General features: G+C 38.4%; 1 protein-coding gene across 1 annotated transcript in view; it reads left to right on the top strand.

Annotated features, from left to right (window-relative positions):
• LOC149065428 (BTB/POZ domain-containing protein 6-like) overlaps nt 1–14,546 on the top strand; it is a 29,759-nt gene that overhangs the window by 8,058 nt on the left and 7,155 nt on the right. The window contains exon 3 of the mRNA XM_089253744.1: nt 1,870–2,451. Within this exon, the coding sequence (XP_089109870.1) occupies nt 1,870–2,451 (582 nt within the window). The remainder of the gene's footprint in view (nt 1–1,869; nt 2,452–14,546) is intronic.

Here is a 14,546-nt window from a genome sequence, read left to right as displayed (position 1 = left end):
GTATTTAAACTTATTGTTGGCTTCAACAATTCTAGTCCTTTCAAAATATGAATCGTGAAGGTATGCAAAAATTTTATCTTCATTTTACGACAAGTGTCTACGAAAAAAAAATATTATTTCAGCTGCCCATAAAATATAACTGCAGACATCGCTCTTTGCCTTCAAGCCTTGACATTCTGCACTATAAAAGTGAAAAACGATAGGCCTATCCATAATATGTATTTGTACTTTTCACCTCAGACATTTTTAATGCGAAAACCCGAACAACAACAATGAAATACATCATGTCAACTACAAATAGCAATGTTTCTCATCCGTAGAAAATACTCATCATTGTCTCATTATATATTTCACAAACGTTGGGGGTGTTTAAAATATGTCTATTTGCTATTCCATCATGACTTTCTACTAATTTTGTCATGCATTGTTATAAAAATTGCCGCTAAACAGATCAAAAACTTACTGCAAAGGCTCAATATGTTGTAAATTTCATTGAGAGTTAAGTACAGTAAAACCTCGTTAAGTCGTCACTCCGGTTAAGTCATCTTTCTTCAGACCCTTCCAGCTCTCATAGACCACAATGTTATTAAACCCTCGTTTACTCGTCGCTAATTTCGGTTAAGTCGTCACTATGAAAAAATTTGAGAAAGAGGAACAGACTATTTTTATGGCTCCCATTAAAAAAAGAGCTTGTGTTAACAGCATTGCCATGTGCTTAAAAGTCACCATAAAATTCTATTTACCCAAACGTAACAGTTTAAGTAACGAAAGTTATGTTGGGGAAGTTCATTTGCCGACAAAGGTTTTTGGGGACTGTTCAAGCTAGATCTCATTTCTGCATGGGCTCTACTGGAGAAACTGCAAGACACCCAGGCTCTGTCGCAAGAAGCAACGTAAGCACTTCGCCCCCCTCCCTCAGGGGGGGGGGGGGGGACCAGGGCATCTTCGGAAAAACCAAAATTTATTGATATGTCAAAGATTACATATAGTGCAAGGAAATCAAAAATTATGTAAATCGAAGAATCAAATTAATCAAGTTAAAGTCAAAGTGAAACGGGCACGGATAATAAATAATCATAGAAAGCAAGTTATTTGATTCATACAAGTACAGCAAGTTATTTTGATTCATACTTTAATAAATGTCATATTACTTTAAATTTATACGATTTTCATAGCATTGTACATTAAAACTGACGGAACTTCTCTTAAGCCGTCATAATTTTTCGATAACTTGAGGTGACGACTTATCGAGGTTTTACTGTATGTATTCACCAATAAAAGTTACCCAAATTCTCTATATCTAACAATTTCATTGAAGATTGAGAATTCTAGTTGACTTAAGCCATGGCCCCACTCGTGTCAAGACTGGCCCAATACATTCGATGGGCAAGTAGTGTGGCCGGTCCACCATTGGCAATGATCGTCAAACGTTGGAGGCTGGAAGGTATTGGAAGGCTGGTCGAGTACATTCCAGCTTCAGCCCTGAGGCAAGGGATGATTCTCATCATTTTTTGTTTCTCACGCTATAAATTTACTATGAAGGGGCCCGTGAAAAGTCTGGTCTGGGGGCCTCCCAGAGGTTCCAGTCTAGGAGCCAAGCTCTAGGATGTGAGAGTCATGTATTTCCTAGGTCGGACGGATAAAGTCACGTGATCTCTAGCTTCGTTGGCTTTGTGTTGAGTCGGCCGTGACTAGACCCGGCTGCTCCTCCCTAATTTAGGCCCTGCGAATTAAAACGACGGAACTTCCGAATAATGTGTGAAAAATACGGGATGTGTAGGGTCACCCAATTATAGAGTGATTTATCAGTTTTGATAAAGTTGTTAATTATTATAAAAACCTGATGAATTTTTTTTTTTTTTCACGCAGATATCTGTACAGCGACACAATCGACATCCATAGTTCAATAGATGCATTTGAAATAGGCTATGCTTCGAAAAAATACATGCTTGATCACTTGTTCAAAGAATGTGAGAAATTTCTCGTGTCTAACGTCAGTTTAACGTCACAAAATGTCATCGGAATCCACGAAGAAGCCGATTTCCTCGAGATGATAAATTTGAAAAGAAAAACCACAAATTATATCTCGCGTAACTTTTCGTTAATCTTTCAATCGGATGATTTCCCATCTTTTTCCAAGTCAACAATGGAAGATATAATGAAAATGGATTTCCTCGACGTCAATTGTGAAGCTGACGTACTGGAAGTTTTAGGACGTTGGGCATACACCGAATATCGGGACACGGACGGCAGAAAGAACTTGCATTTGAAAGAACTCATCAAATACGTTCGTTTCTCAGACATTTCAGTTGCCGAGTTCAACAAAGCCAATGAGAAGTATAAATTCTTTGACGAACCTGATGAAATATCTCTATTGTTGGACTTGAACTTATCCAGAAGTAAATTACATTTCAAAAAGACTGAAGATTACGATTCTTTAAAAAGACGGAGGTGAGTTGTTGGTACATATAACTTCACACAGAAAATTTCTAAATGTAATTCGCATATCATTCTTGTTATTAACCCTAGAATGATACTCGTGAAAGCGAGGCCTAGGCACTTTGTGGCCTGATGCAAAAAGAAATTTGCAGCTCTATCCACAGGGTGAAAACTTTAGTCCGTTTCAGCTCAAATAAGGACAGAATTACACTATAAAAGTTCGATAAAATATATTTTACAAAACTTAAAGAAAAACAACCAATGAGCCCATTAGTTACATTCTCTCGGATGTAGCCGATACGCTCATTGGTTGCATTTTTCAAGTTTTATAAAAGAACTTTCATAAAACTTTTATAGTGTAATGCCGACCTAACTCGTATACCGTCGGTTATAGAAATATACTTTTAATTATAATATTATCCAAATGGCGTCCATTTTATAGTTACATCATTTCTTTTACTAGGAGCCGTATATGTACCGAGATAAAAAACTCATTTCTTTATACAATCCCCTCGTTCTCTAACTTCTGCTTAGAAAGTTGTTGCCTATCTCTCCTGAGAGCCCAACAAAATATATATATATTTATTTAAATGCAATATTCGTTGAAATATTTGAATTCCAAAATCGCTGAAAATGAGGAAAAGAACGTCATATGAACAGCAAAGATCAAGCTCGTTCCTCTATTATATGCTGTTATTTCCCTCATTTTCAGAGATTTTTTAAATTCAAATATCTCAGATAATATTGCACTTTAGGGAAACATGGATTTATTTTTGGGTTCAGAGAGAAGACGGGGCAACAACTTTCAAGCTAGAAGAGAAGGAACAGGAGACAGAGAGAGAGAGTCTTGTATATCGGTACATATACGACTCCTAGTAAAAGAAGCAGCATATCTAAAATGGACACATTATTTGGATATTTTTTCTAATTAAAAGTATGTTTCTCTATAACCGACGGTTCGCGAGTTATTTCAGCTGAAACGGGCTTGAGTTTCACCCTGTCTGCATGGCTTCTTGAAGGAGAAAGCTGATCGAGCTTTCTAGCCTAGAAACCTAGGGATCGTATACAGCGAATCCCGTATAACGTTCCCACTTACAACATTGTCCCGCTGGGTATGACTTATTTTCATAGTCGCAGCTGTTACTATTATTCATTGAGAATTCCCGTTTAAAGCGTTTCTCTCCGCTCACAACGTTTTTTCCACGACATTTTTTTAAAACGTTATAAGTGGGATCAATATTTATACAAATAACATAATTATGCTGTATTTTTTTTTATAATATAAATTTACCAGAAAATCGGTGTAAATAAGAACTCGTGGAACACAACAACGACTAATTATATTGAATACAATGGCTGTAATTGTCTGAAATTTAGCTAGAGGCGCCGTCTGTAGGAGTAAATCTTTGAAGGAAAATCTTTTATGCTCCTTTCCCAGCGTCAATGACTGAGACAACTGGTCTAATGTACAGTCGAATATCGGTTTATCGAATATCGTTACAGCGAAAAATCTCGTTTTAACGATTTATTCCAGGTTTTTGTATAGTTCCTATGTATACTTATCTGGGGGATTAGAAAAAAACACTTTTCTAATCCCCCAGATAAGTATACATAGGAACAATACAAAAACCTGGAATTCCTTTACAACGAAATTTCGTTATAACGAAGTGATTTCTCCGGTCTCTTTGAGTTCGTTATAACGGGACTCGACTATATATGCAAATGTATGAATTGACATCATCATCATCCTGTTCCCCCCCCCCCCAGTCTATGAAGTCTATCTCCGCCTATGCTGGTTTGCTACATCAGCGTTTCTCAACCTATGGTCTGCGGACCAGAAGTGGTCCGCGATGATGGCATAGGTAATCCGCAGGCAGACTTGATAGAATTATTAACCCGTTGTAATTGATATTAGTAATATCCATACTAGTTCAAATAAAATTACACCTTCACACTTAGGTTCATCATACATTGCGATCCTAAATACGGAATATCACTATTTTTTGCCAAAATTTGCAATTTATTGCTTAAAATGCAATTCGATAATTATTGCTAAAATTGCTGAAGTGCTTGGAAATAAAAGGCTGCAACAAATCATATTAAACAAAAATGTATTTCCCGAAATAAATATTCAAATGATCTGATGACCGTATTTTATTAAGAAAAATTAAATTCGGTACACTTGGACCCGTAAATTAAGACTACGTAGGAGGGTAGAAGATGTTGTCTCCCCCCCCCCCTTCCGTTGACAAACATTTCCGCACTTAATGTCGTAATTAGTATGTAGTATTCGCTGTGATTCATGCACGTGTGGAGCTGCTTTCACAGCCACCTTCGTATCATGGAGCAATGAATGACGTAGTTTTTTGTCTTCTATCTCCTTGTCTTCCTATAGTGAAGGCTAGGGTTACCAGATTCGAAAACTCAGGAAGGAGGACGCTCGTGCGCACATCCTCGGTAACGTCACTTTTCCCAATTTCTCAACACATGGCGTCACTATACTAACACAATACCGCCCCGCCACCACCACAATAATTTTTCCCAACCAGAACCGCTAAAAAAAAGAAAAGAAAAAAAAATACCTATCCATCTCCCCTCGCTTTTAATGAGTCGTTTACACAGTTTGGTTAGTTTTATTATTTTGCCTGGAGCAGGGCGAGAGTTTTTCTTTCTCTACCCTCGGAAGGGTTTTTTTGTCTTTCGGGAGCGTTGTTTTTTTTGCCAGAGGTTATTTCGCAATAGCAATCAACATTGAGTGTTATTTGCATCCTATTTTCTTAATTTCTTTATAGAAGATGTAAGCCCCCCCCCCCTCCCACTTCAGCATACGGCATTAGCTGTTGGTGAGCAAACAATTGTACTCTCAAAATGAATGTTGTGGTTTTAGTTTTTCCAGAGATCTTTTTCAGAGTCTTTTTCATATTATCTTGGAGTAAGATGGGTCGTGGTTAAAATAGCATCTGATAGAGACGCATTTATAGTTTTACCGCCCTTCTCCCATTCTAGTCTAATTTGCTTGACTACTCTTTCCTCGAATTCGCCACCCTGTGCGAATTTGAGGGATTTATAACCCACTGTGCACCCCTCCACTCCTGCAAGTACATTTGTGCTTCTGGGTTACTCTTTTGGTACACAAGGATGACGTCACTCTCCGCTATCATACGAAGGTTTTAAGTTGCGAAGATATATTTTGGAAAGAGAGAAAATTCAACTGCCCCTGCGGGGAATCGAACCCACGTCCTTTCACTTATTCGATTCCCCGCAGGGGCAGTTGAATTTTCTCTCTTTCCAAAATATATCTTCGCAACATCCAGTTGTTAAAGCCTTCGTATGATAGTGGAGAGTGACGTCATCCTTGTGTAAGTCGCCATCTGGTGGCAGCGTCAGCAGTTGTGAGCTTGGCCTGAGTCTGGTCCGGCCGTCCATGTACGGTCCCTTTCAGTGTACACGAGCTCCAAGGAAAGATTGAGAAACTCGGTGCCTCTGTAGTCTAGTGCGTTCACCCGGAAAGTGAAAGGACGTGGGTTCGATTCCCCGCAGGGGCAGTTGAATTTTCTCTCTTTCCAAAATATATCTTCGCAACATCCAGTTGTTAAAACCTTCGTACCCTTTTGGTCACGCCCATTCTCACACACTCTTTAAGTCACTCTATTAGTCGTTCACATTATTGCAGATTATTTTGGTCTCTCACATGCTTGCACACGCTCTAGATCACGCTTTTGGTCGTTGACATGCTTTCACACTCTCTAGATCACTGTTTTGGTCATTCACAAGCTTGCACACGCTCTAGGCTAATCACTGACCAGGTTTCTTGCTCTGTAGGTCATTGCTTTTGATCAGTCACATGCTTGCTCACGCACTAAATCACTCTGTTACACAGTCATGTGCTTGCAAACTCTCTAGGTCGCTATCTTAATCACTCACTGACTTAGCCCTTAAATGTCTGTGCAGAGCGAATTTATTGAAGGTAATACAAATTTTGCCGCCCCTTCTCGAAATGTTAGAAACTGGCTGAGTTTTATGGAATAACATGGCTATTCTTGTTCTGCCACTTTGGTTCAACCTCTTCCCCGAAACCATCAGTTGGTTCTCTCCGAAATACATTTCTAGTGACGGCCCTGAGTTCAATTGTAACGCCTCACAATGAGTGAATAACAAAAATGTGGGATTTTATCTCAAAGGGAAAATGGAATGATTGAACAATTTGCAACCAATTATGTGGGAAAGAATAACAGAGTTGTCCCGTTCGACCCTACGGGATGTATGGGCACTGCACATGCAAACGAGACTTTTCTCGGTTATAGTTACCATTCGGTTATTGTTTTCAGAAACCCTGAGTCCTGATGTGATCACTTTAAGGGACGTGGAGTATTATGAACACGTTGTTAGTATATTCACGACAAATTCAAATGAGTATCGTTGAAAAAACAAGACGAATATATATAAAAATATCGGAATAACGAAAATACAGGAATGCTCGTAATACGGGACACAAGTGGTGTCCTACATTACCATTTTAATGACCATACGTACCGTATTCCCGGATGAGCTTATATCGCAAAAGCGACAGAGCCTGGACGTGCTCGGTTCTATACTATACTACTATATTACTACCGTATTCCCGGGACAGTCCGGTTTTTCCCGTTTTTAAAGGAAACCTACTTGAATTTTTATTCTTTATTGAAATTATTTTCCAACTCATGAATTAAATCAGATGATATATAATTACAACTATATATAAGAATATTGATCTCACATATTCGTCATGTTTAAGGTGACCATACGTCCCATATTTGCCGGTTTTTCTGCTTTTCTGGCTGTCCCGACCTTTTTGCAAAAATATACGTATTTTAAACGAAGTCAACTAGACTTTTATTCTTCAAGTCAACGATTGAAATTATCTTCCCAACTCAGAAGTTACATTACGATAATTACGATTACAAATAAGAATATTTATTTCACATATTTGTCATATATGTATTTTTTTAATTCTCTGCAATTTAAAGTGGCGCTTCATTTCTCTCGATTGGTGACTTTTCTGTGATTTCAGGATGAGTTGGCAACTTTGCTTACCTTTGGCATCATTTTTAGCGATAATTGGCGAATTCCTATATTTCGAAGATCAAATTCACATCCTTTTTTCGAGCAAATATGGTCAGCTTAGTTATGATGAATGTTTTATGTTATGGAATTCATTTCAATGTGCAGTAGTGCTTTATTTCTCGCCATTGGCAATTTTTCTGTGATTTTAGCGATAATTGATAATTTTGAATTTGTTGGCACCATTTTTGGCGATAATTGGTGATGTCCGTATTTCCCCGTATTTGTAATCCCAATTTTTCGTATTTCTTTCGAAGAAATATGGTCAGCCCAATTATCATACAATTCTTCAAAGAAAGTACCGGAACCCTGTAAAGCAAGTGTCTCCCTCTATGAATCGTTAAATTAAAATACCCCTGAGACTCGTACTATGTGATTATTTACAGTAGTGTTTCTCAAACTTTTTTTAGCCCCTGGCCCTTTTTGAACCATATAATCTTCTCGTCCCCCCCCCCCCCTTCTGAGACTCCCTTCCAGGAGTGACATCCTTTTTACTTATTGAATTCAATTTAGTCTAAACTAAAAATTTATAATAATGAATAACAATTTTATAAAAGTTGATCTGGACCCTTCCTTGGGACAGAAGCGGATTCTTGGGGGCGTGGGGAAGGATCTTTCCTGGATTTATCTTCGCATCACCATTTGCCGAAATCTTCGTCGTAGAATCATGCCTTATTTCACGAGACAGACCAATTTTTCCCATAATTATTCGGCTCTTAAGAGGGGTAACTTCTCAGGTAGTTCAGTGAACGGGGAAGGGTCCTTCAACTTAGCAGATAGAACAAAAACATTTAAAACTTCTACAAACGATAGTGATTAGTGCAGGGGTGCTGAACCTTTTGAAGTATGCGGGCCATTTCAGTGATTTAAGAACATGTCGCGGCCCACTCGAGTGATTTAGTACCCTACAAACTGTCGGTTCCGCAATAAAATAAAAAATTTTAAGACTTCGAATGTTTTTCACAAATTACATTGTATAGTGAAAAATTTTTAATCAAAACAAACGTAATTTTAAGACCTATCTACGCTAGATGGTGGTTAAGTTTTATTCATACGTCCGTTCGAATCCATGATAGAAGTTAAAGTGGAAGGGCCTCATTGTATAATCACCAGCATATAAAAAAAACCAAAAGATACTAATGTAAACGATAATTCAGTTTATTTTTGTAGAAATTAAGTTCGAGGTCGTGGGCCATATCAGAGGGCCACATTTGGCTCGCGGGCTATGCTATGGGTTGACAATGTATGGATTAGGTGTTTGGTTGAAAGGGTGATCATGTGTTGTGTAGGTATCGTAATGGCTATGGATCATGAAAGCTTGTCTTCAATCCTTACAGGTGACCAAGTGATGATCCTCTGATGTTCGTTTCTACGTTTTTCCAACATTAAGCCACGAATGCAAGCAGGTATCCTCCTCCGAAAAAAATTCCGCCACATCGTGTAAGAGACCTTATAACAATTACATTGCGTTTAGACGAAAGAAAAAAACATAATGTGCATTGCCGATTTCTCATTTTAAGTTAAAGAGACAGATGGCAGCATCTGAAATCATAAGATAATCCACAGTTAGGTTCCACAATAAAAACATTTTGGCACAGCCAACCTCTTTGTAGTTAAAATAGTAGCGTGTCGTTTTATCACTATTCCGAAAAAGTTTCTGATTATAAATGAAGACGCATTCTTCCTATGTCAATCTGGTGGCTCCAGGCTCGGAGATCGGAGCTTCCGTTTTGGTTCCGAAGCAATCTAACAATATGTAGAAAAATAACACCAGAGCTTTGAATGCTAAGTTGCCCAGCGGCTCTTATGGCCCTGGCATATATGCACTACTGGAATAGTGCAGAAAAAAATGTGTTATAATTCACGACCCTCCGAGGGTAAGCTATTCCATTTATTTACAACCCCATTAAAAAATATTCCTGGCGACACCACAACCTGGAATTGTCCCTTCGAAATTGGTGTCTCTTTGTCGAAGCAGTGGATTGGCCAAATAGCTCATGGCCCATCCTATCCATCCCGTTGAAAATTCCAAACACTTCAATCACATCCTCCCGCTACATGCGCTCTTCCAATGTAAACATACTCAAAAAATCAAGTCTCTGTTTATAGCTCAAGTCCCGTGTACCAACAAGAGCACGCGCGTGGAAATTCTTTTTGCAACTGAAAATTTCCTCTAATGTCTGATCGCAATATTAAAAAAAAAAAGGTCTAATTAGAAGGAAAACTGATGAAATAATGCTTTTCTGATCCTACATATTCAAAGTGTGTTAGTGTTACAAGTAGGTTACGTAGAAATACAAACAAGTCCTGTTGAAAAAGTTATTTTCAACCAGTTTTCTGTTATTGAAAGTCTGGCGGAGGTATTGTGGAATTGCAAAGATACTTCGAAACAGGGTCTTCAAAACCTTACGATATACTCCAGTCTAGGACAAACTAAGCAACGAAAAACGGTAGAACGACTTTATAGGGAAACGCGAAGCGACCCTTTTTAGGAATGTGTTCTCTTTTAAGAATTCTATTCGGTTTTTTTGACCAATGCTGAACAATGTTGAGAAAATCCAAGCCGCTTGTCAATTATAATTCCCAAATCGATGACACTGATTGAATGCAGGGTATTAATACCATTCAACTCGTAAGTGAAACGTGGATATTCGAAACAAACTGAGCGACTATGCACTTTTCAACGCTAAACGCCATACTCCTTTCATTTGCCTAGGCAGAATTCCTATTTAAGTTGGTCTGAAGCAACTCCCCTATCGCTTTGATTCCCGACTACCCCCCTTAGCTTCACGTCATCTGCGAATTTGCTAACAATCCCATCGATACCCTCATCGAGTTTATCGATAAAAAGTGAAAAAGAATGGGACCAAAGTATTTCCTTGACGGACTTCATTTGTGGCACCTGTCTAATCAGAAAATTCCCTGTTCACCATGACTCACTGTCACCTATCTCGTATCCACCATTCTGTCCAATTCAAGAAGTTTTCCCCAATGCCAATCTCATGTAAACGCTTAAAGAATTTACCATGTTTGACTCAATCAAATGCCTTTTGGAAATCAAGATAAACAAAGTTGACGTTTTTGCCTTTTCACAGTCTTAGTCACGTGATCATAAAAGCAAAATAGATTGGTTACATACGATTTTCCTTTCCTCAACCCATGCTGGTTTTTTGACAGTACAGTATTCTCGTCCATCCACTTCATGAATCATACTGCCTTTTATACATAATAATCATTTCCAATATTTTCGAGATTAAGCATGTTAAACTCACTGGACGATAATTGGACACAGCTTCTGTACTACCCTTTTTAAACATCGGAACCTCATTAGCAAGCTTCCAATCACCTGGGACGATACCCCCAGCTACACTATTCCTGTAAATCTGTGGGACTGGCTCCAACAATTCATTAGCACGTTCTCTAAGGACTCTAGAATAAATATCATCTGGTCCTAGTGGTTTGTTAGCATATACCTTCTTAAGAAGTTTTAAGACTTCCATATCTTCCATTTGAATATCATCGAGGATTTTATCACCCCATGACACACCTGGATACTTCGAATATCGCTTTCTGTATTAAAAGCTGACGCAAAAAAGTCACTAAACTCACTACACGTGCTTATATTGCTCTTTACCCTAGATCCTTCTATCAAGAGAGGGCCAACTGCCGTATATCCATTGTTGACATACTTGTAAAATTATTTTCGGTCAGTTAGAATGTTCAGTGCCATCTGCCAACTTGAATTCAATTTCTTTTTTATTATCCCTTATCACTTTCTTCAATGCCCTTCTTTTTCAATAAATGATTACGGGTTATCTCTACCACTTGTATACTCACTAAAAATGCCTTTTTTCTTTTCATCTTTTCATTATAAAGATTACGCACGCTATCCGTGAACCAGACGAGGCGGTATGAACAAACACGACTCTTACGAACAAAGGGGATTACGTCATTCAAGACATAAGGTGGTTTTGTCCTAAATTCTTTCCATTGACTTACAATACCAACTAATTCTAACTGGTTTTTGAAAATTACCGCTAAACTTTCTCTGAAAGTTCAAAGTTGGTTGAAAACAGGGAACCATTCTTTTGTTATAAGGTTTACCCACGAAGAAGCTACAAACGAAGCTAACCACTTGGTCACTGAAAGGAAAGTTGTCTCTTCTCTCATATTGATCTCTAGCCGATAAGTGCTCCCGATTTATACCCGGGTAATTGAAATCCCCTAATATAATAACCCTCTTATGCTTATTCACGAACTAAATTTCATCATAAGCCTTAGAAATGTAGCTCGGATTCCTATCCGGTGGATTATAACAAACTCCTACAATAAGGTTATGACGTTTTTGTTTTCAAGCTTCAACCCATGTAATTTCAATATCACTACTCTGTATGTTACTCTATCTGGCCTGCAAACATGATTTCACGTAAATCAAGACTCCACCCCATTTTCTACCAGATCTATTTCTGAAAAAAAAAGTATCGAATCCAGAGATTTGTAAGAATGATTCATCTCCATCGTTTGCCAAAGATTCAGTTATGGCTATACGATCCAGGCTCTCCACAGCTTTCATACTTTCTAAAAAGTCTTTCTTATTACTAAAGTTTCTGGCTTTTATAATACGTTTAAAGCACATTAAGTGAAATGTGCTTAATTCGAACCAAAATGAGCGACCATGCACTTTTCAACATTAAAAGTCATATTCCTTTCGTTTGCCTTGCTGCAATCCTATTTAGTTTGTCTGGAGCAACTCACTATCGCTTTGATTCCTATGCGTTAAAGCAACAATCGAGAAGCTATCCAAGTGGGCATTGGGTAGTTCTCCATCTATACTGTTATGAACAACATTAACTAGCTCCACATACCCGTCTACCTGGTCTAGGAGTGGAATCACTACCACATCTGAATCCCCCTCCCGAGTGAAGTCCCGGTACTTTCACAGAGACTCACTAATATTTGCTTCTACCTGGTTCGTTTCCACCCACAAGACTACCCCTCCTCAGAGAAGCTTCTCCTACGAACAGCGTGTGCGTGTTTCAAACGTCACTCATCCCCCCCCCCCCGGAAGACAGCAAAGCTCGAAATCCCGGAAATCCCTCACACCTTGTCCCCAAGTTCCCTAACCATAGAATCCCCGATAATTACACCACTACCATTACCCCCATCGACTTTGTCTACAACCACCCATTCCCCTTCTGAAGTGTCGTTGGTCGTGGAGTTTACTAGTTCATGGATAGGTGGCTCCGTTATCGTCGGACTATGGGTGTGCAGCAAGTAAGAACAATTCAATGCCAAATTTTTGTACAACGTAATAATTTTTTTAATGTGGAACCCGTAATATTACTACAGTAAAATTAAAAAAATGGTTTTTTTTTATTGGAAGGACATGCTACAGTGGAATCTCTCAATAATGGACACCATGGGACCGACATTTTTGTCTGCTAACTCGGAGTGTTCATAGCATTGGGGTTCAGTTATACAGTCTTCAAAAGTGTCTGTTTGCGCGGGGAGTGTCCGTCCGTTATGGAAGTTCCATTGTAGTAAAGAGATATGTGAGTTAGAGAAGGATTCTTAGGGTACAAAACAGGCAACTTATTCCATACAGAGAAAGTTTTTGATTTCTTGTAAATTGAAAAAGAAGCGTTTCGAATTGAAAAAAATCAGCCAGAAAAAAAAATAATATTCTTTTCATTTTGGATGAGCTAGGACGCCAAAAAAAGCTATCAGTTACGGGTGAAGATTTCGTCTCGAGCCACCCCTGGTCACGCAGAAGCAGTTCAGAAATGTTGTCACCTGAAAGTCTATCGTCCAATATATTAGGACTTCGTAGCCACGGACTTTTCAAAGATCTGCATGGCATTCCTAAATGTTTCTTCCATACACCACCTCAGCTATGGTCAGTGAACACGATTCTTTCCACATAAAAATTACACAATCCGTAAATCAACGCAGTCCAATTACGAACTACCAAATTACAGCTTTGTATCCATCTGTCTGCATGCACAACACCGTACACCGTGGACAATGAGTGTGCTGGGCAGCTCTAATCTTTCCTGTAGACATGCGCGGAACCAAAACGTCCTCTAATATTCTTGAGCGTTGTGGCACCAGTTTTACCACTACCTCCTTTCCAACCCTTGTATTCTTGAAACCGCAAAATTATTCCTGGCTGCTACACTTTGATTATTCTCCCAAAAATTATCGACAGTCTCTTCAAAGACTAAAACGCATTTCAGCAGCCTTTTTCTCCAACAACAGAGAAGAAAATTAGCATCGTGTTTATCTTAAATATGCAGCACAACTGGAAGAAATATCATGATAACATCAAAGCGATACCAACGCTCCACGATTCGGATAACCTCGCGTATCAGTCGGCTTAGCCTTCAGCCTCTGGTCAGTTGACAGTAAACACATTTTCAAGGGCGCAATATCAATCAAAGTACATGTATTATTAATTTTTCCCTCTCGAGAGCCAAAACTTTACCCCATATCTGCGTTTCAAACTGTTATACATTTTTTTTATCTGTTGGAAAAACGGAAATAACTTTCAATTTTCAAAAAATTTATACTATGATCGATAATTAAAAGATACTACCAAAGTGAAGAGAGAATATAATTACAGTTTCTGCTACAAAATGATACCTTACTCTCTCCTTATCAACGTTGAATTAAATATCAAGGGTTTATAATCTTGAAAAAGTTTTATGATGATTATCGTATATAGAAGTTGCAAATTTTCTTATCAGATATTCCCCATTAGTTTAAAATTTTACTTGTTTCTTTCTATGCCCCCCTCCCAAAAGGCAGAAAATAGATAGCTGTTTAAGTGTTTTTTTGTTTTGTTTTTTGTAAACATGTTAAGCTTTATAATTTATGTAAAACACAACATTGAAAAGCTGTACTTCAAGTATTTATCTACTATGATTGTGATACTTGTGCTTCATAGCCAGAAACCGGGTTCCTGCTGCCGATCGCCTTCGCGACGAATCACAAAGATATGTTAATTT

The sequence above is a fragment of the Pholcus phalangioides genome, unplaced genomic scaffold (genome assembly GCF_987345545.1).
Source record: "Pholcus phalangioides strain wild (caught in Gottingen) unplaced genomic scaffold, Ppha-v1.0 ptg000039l_1, whole genome shotgun sequence".
NCBI lineage: Eukaryota > Metazoa > Arthropoda > Arachnida > Araneae > Pholcidae > Pholcus > Pholcus phalangioides.
The sequence above is the reverse complement of the archived record's forward strand: the minus strand, read 5'-3'. Positions and strand labels throughout refer to the sequence as shown.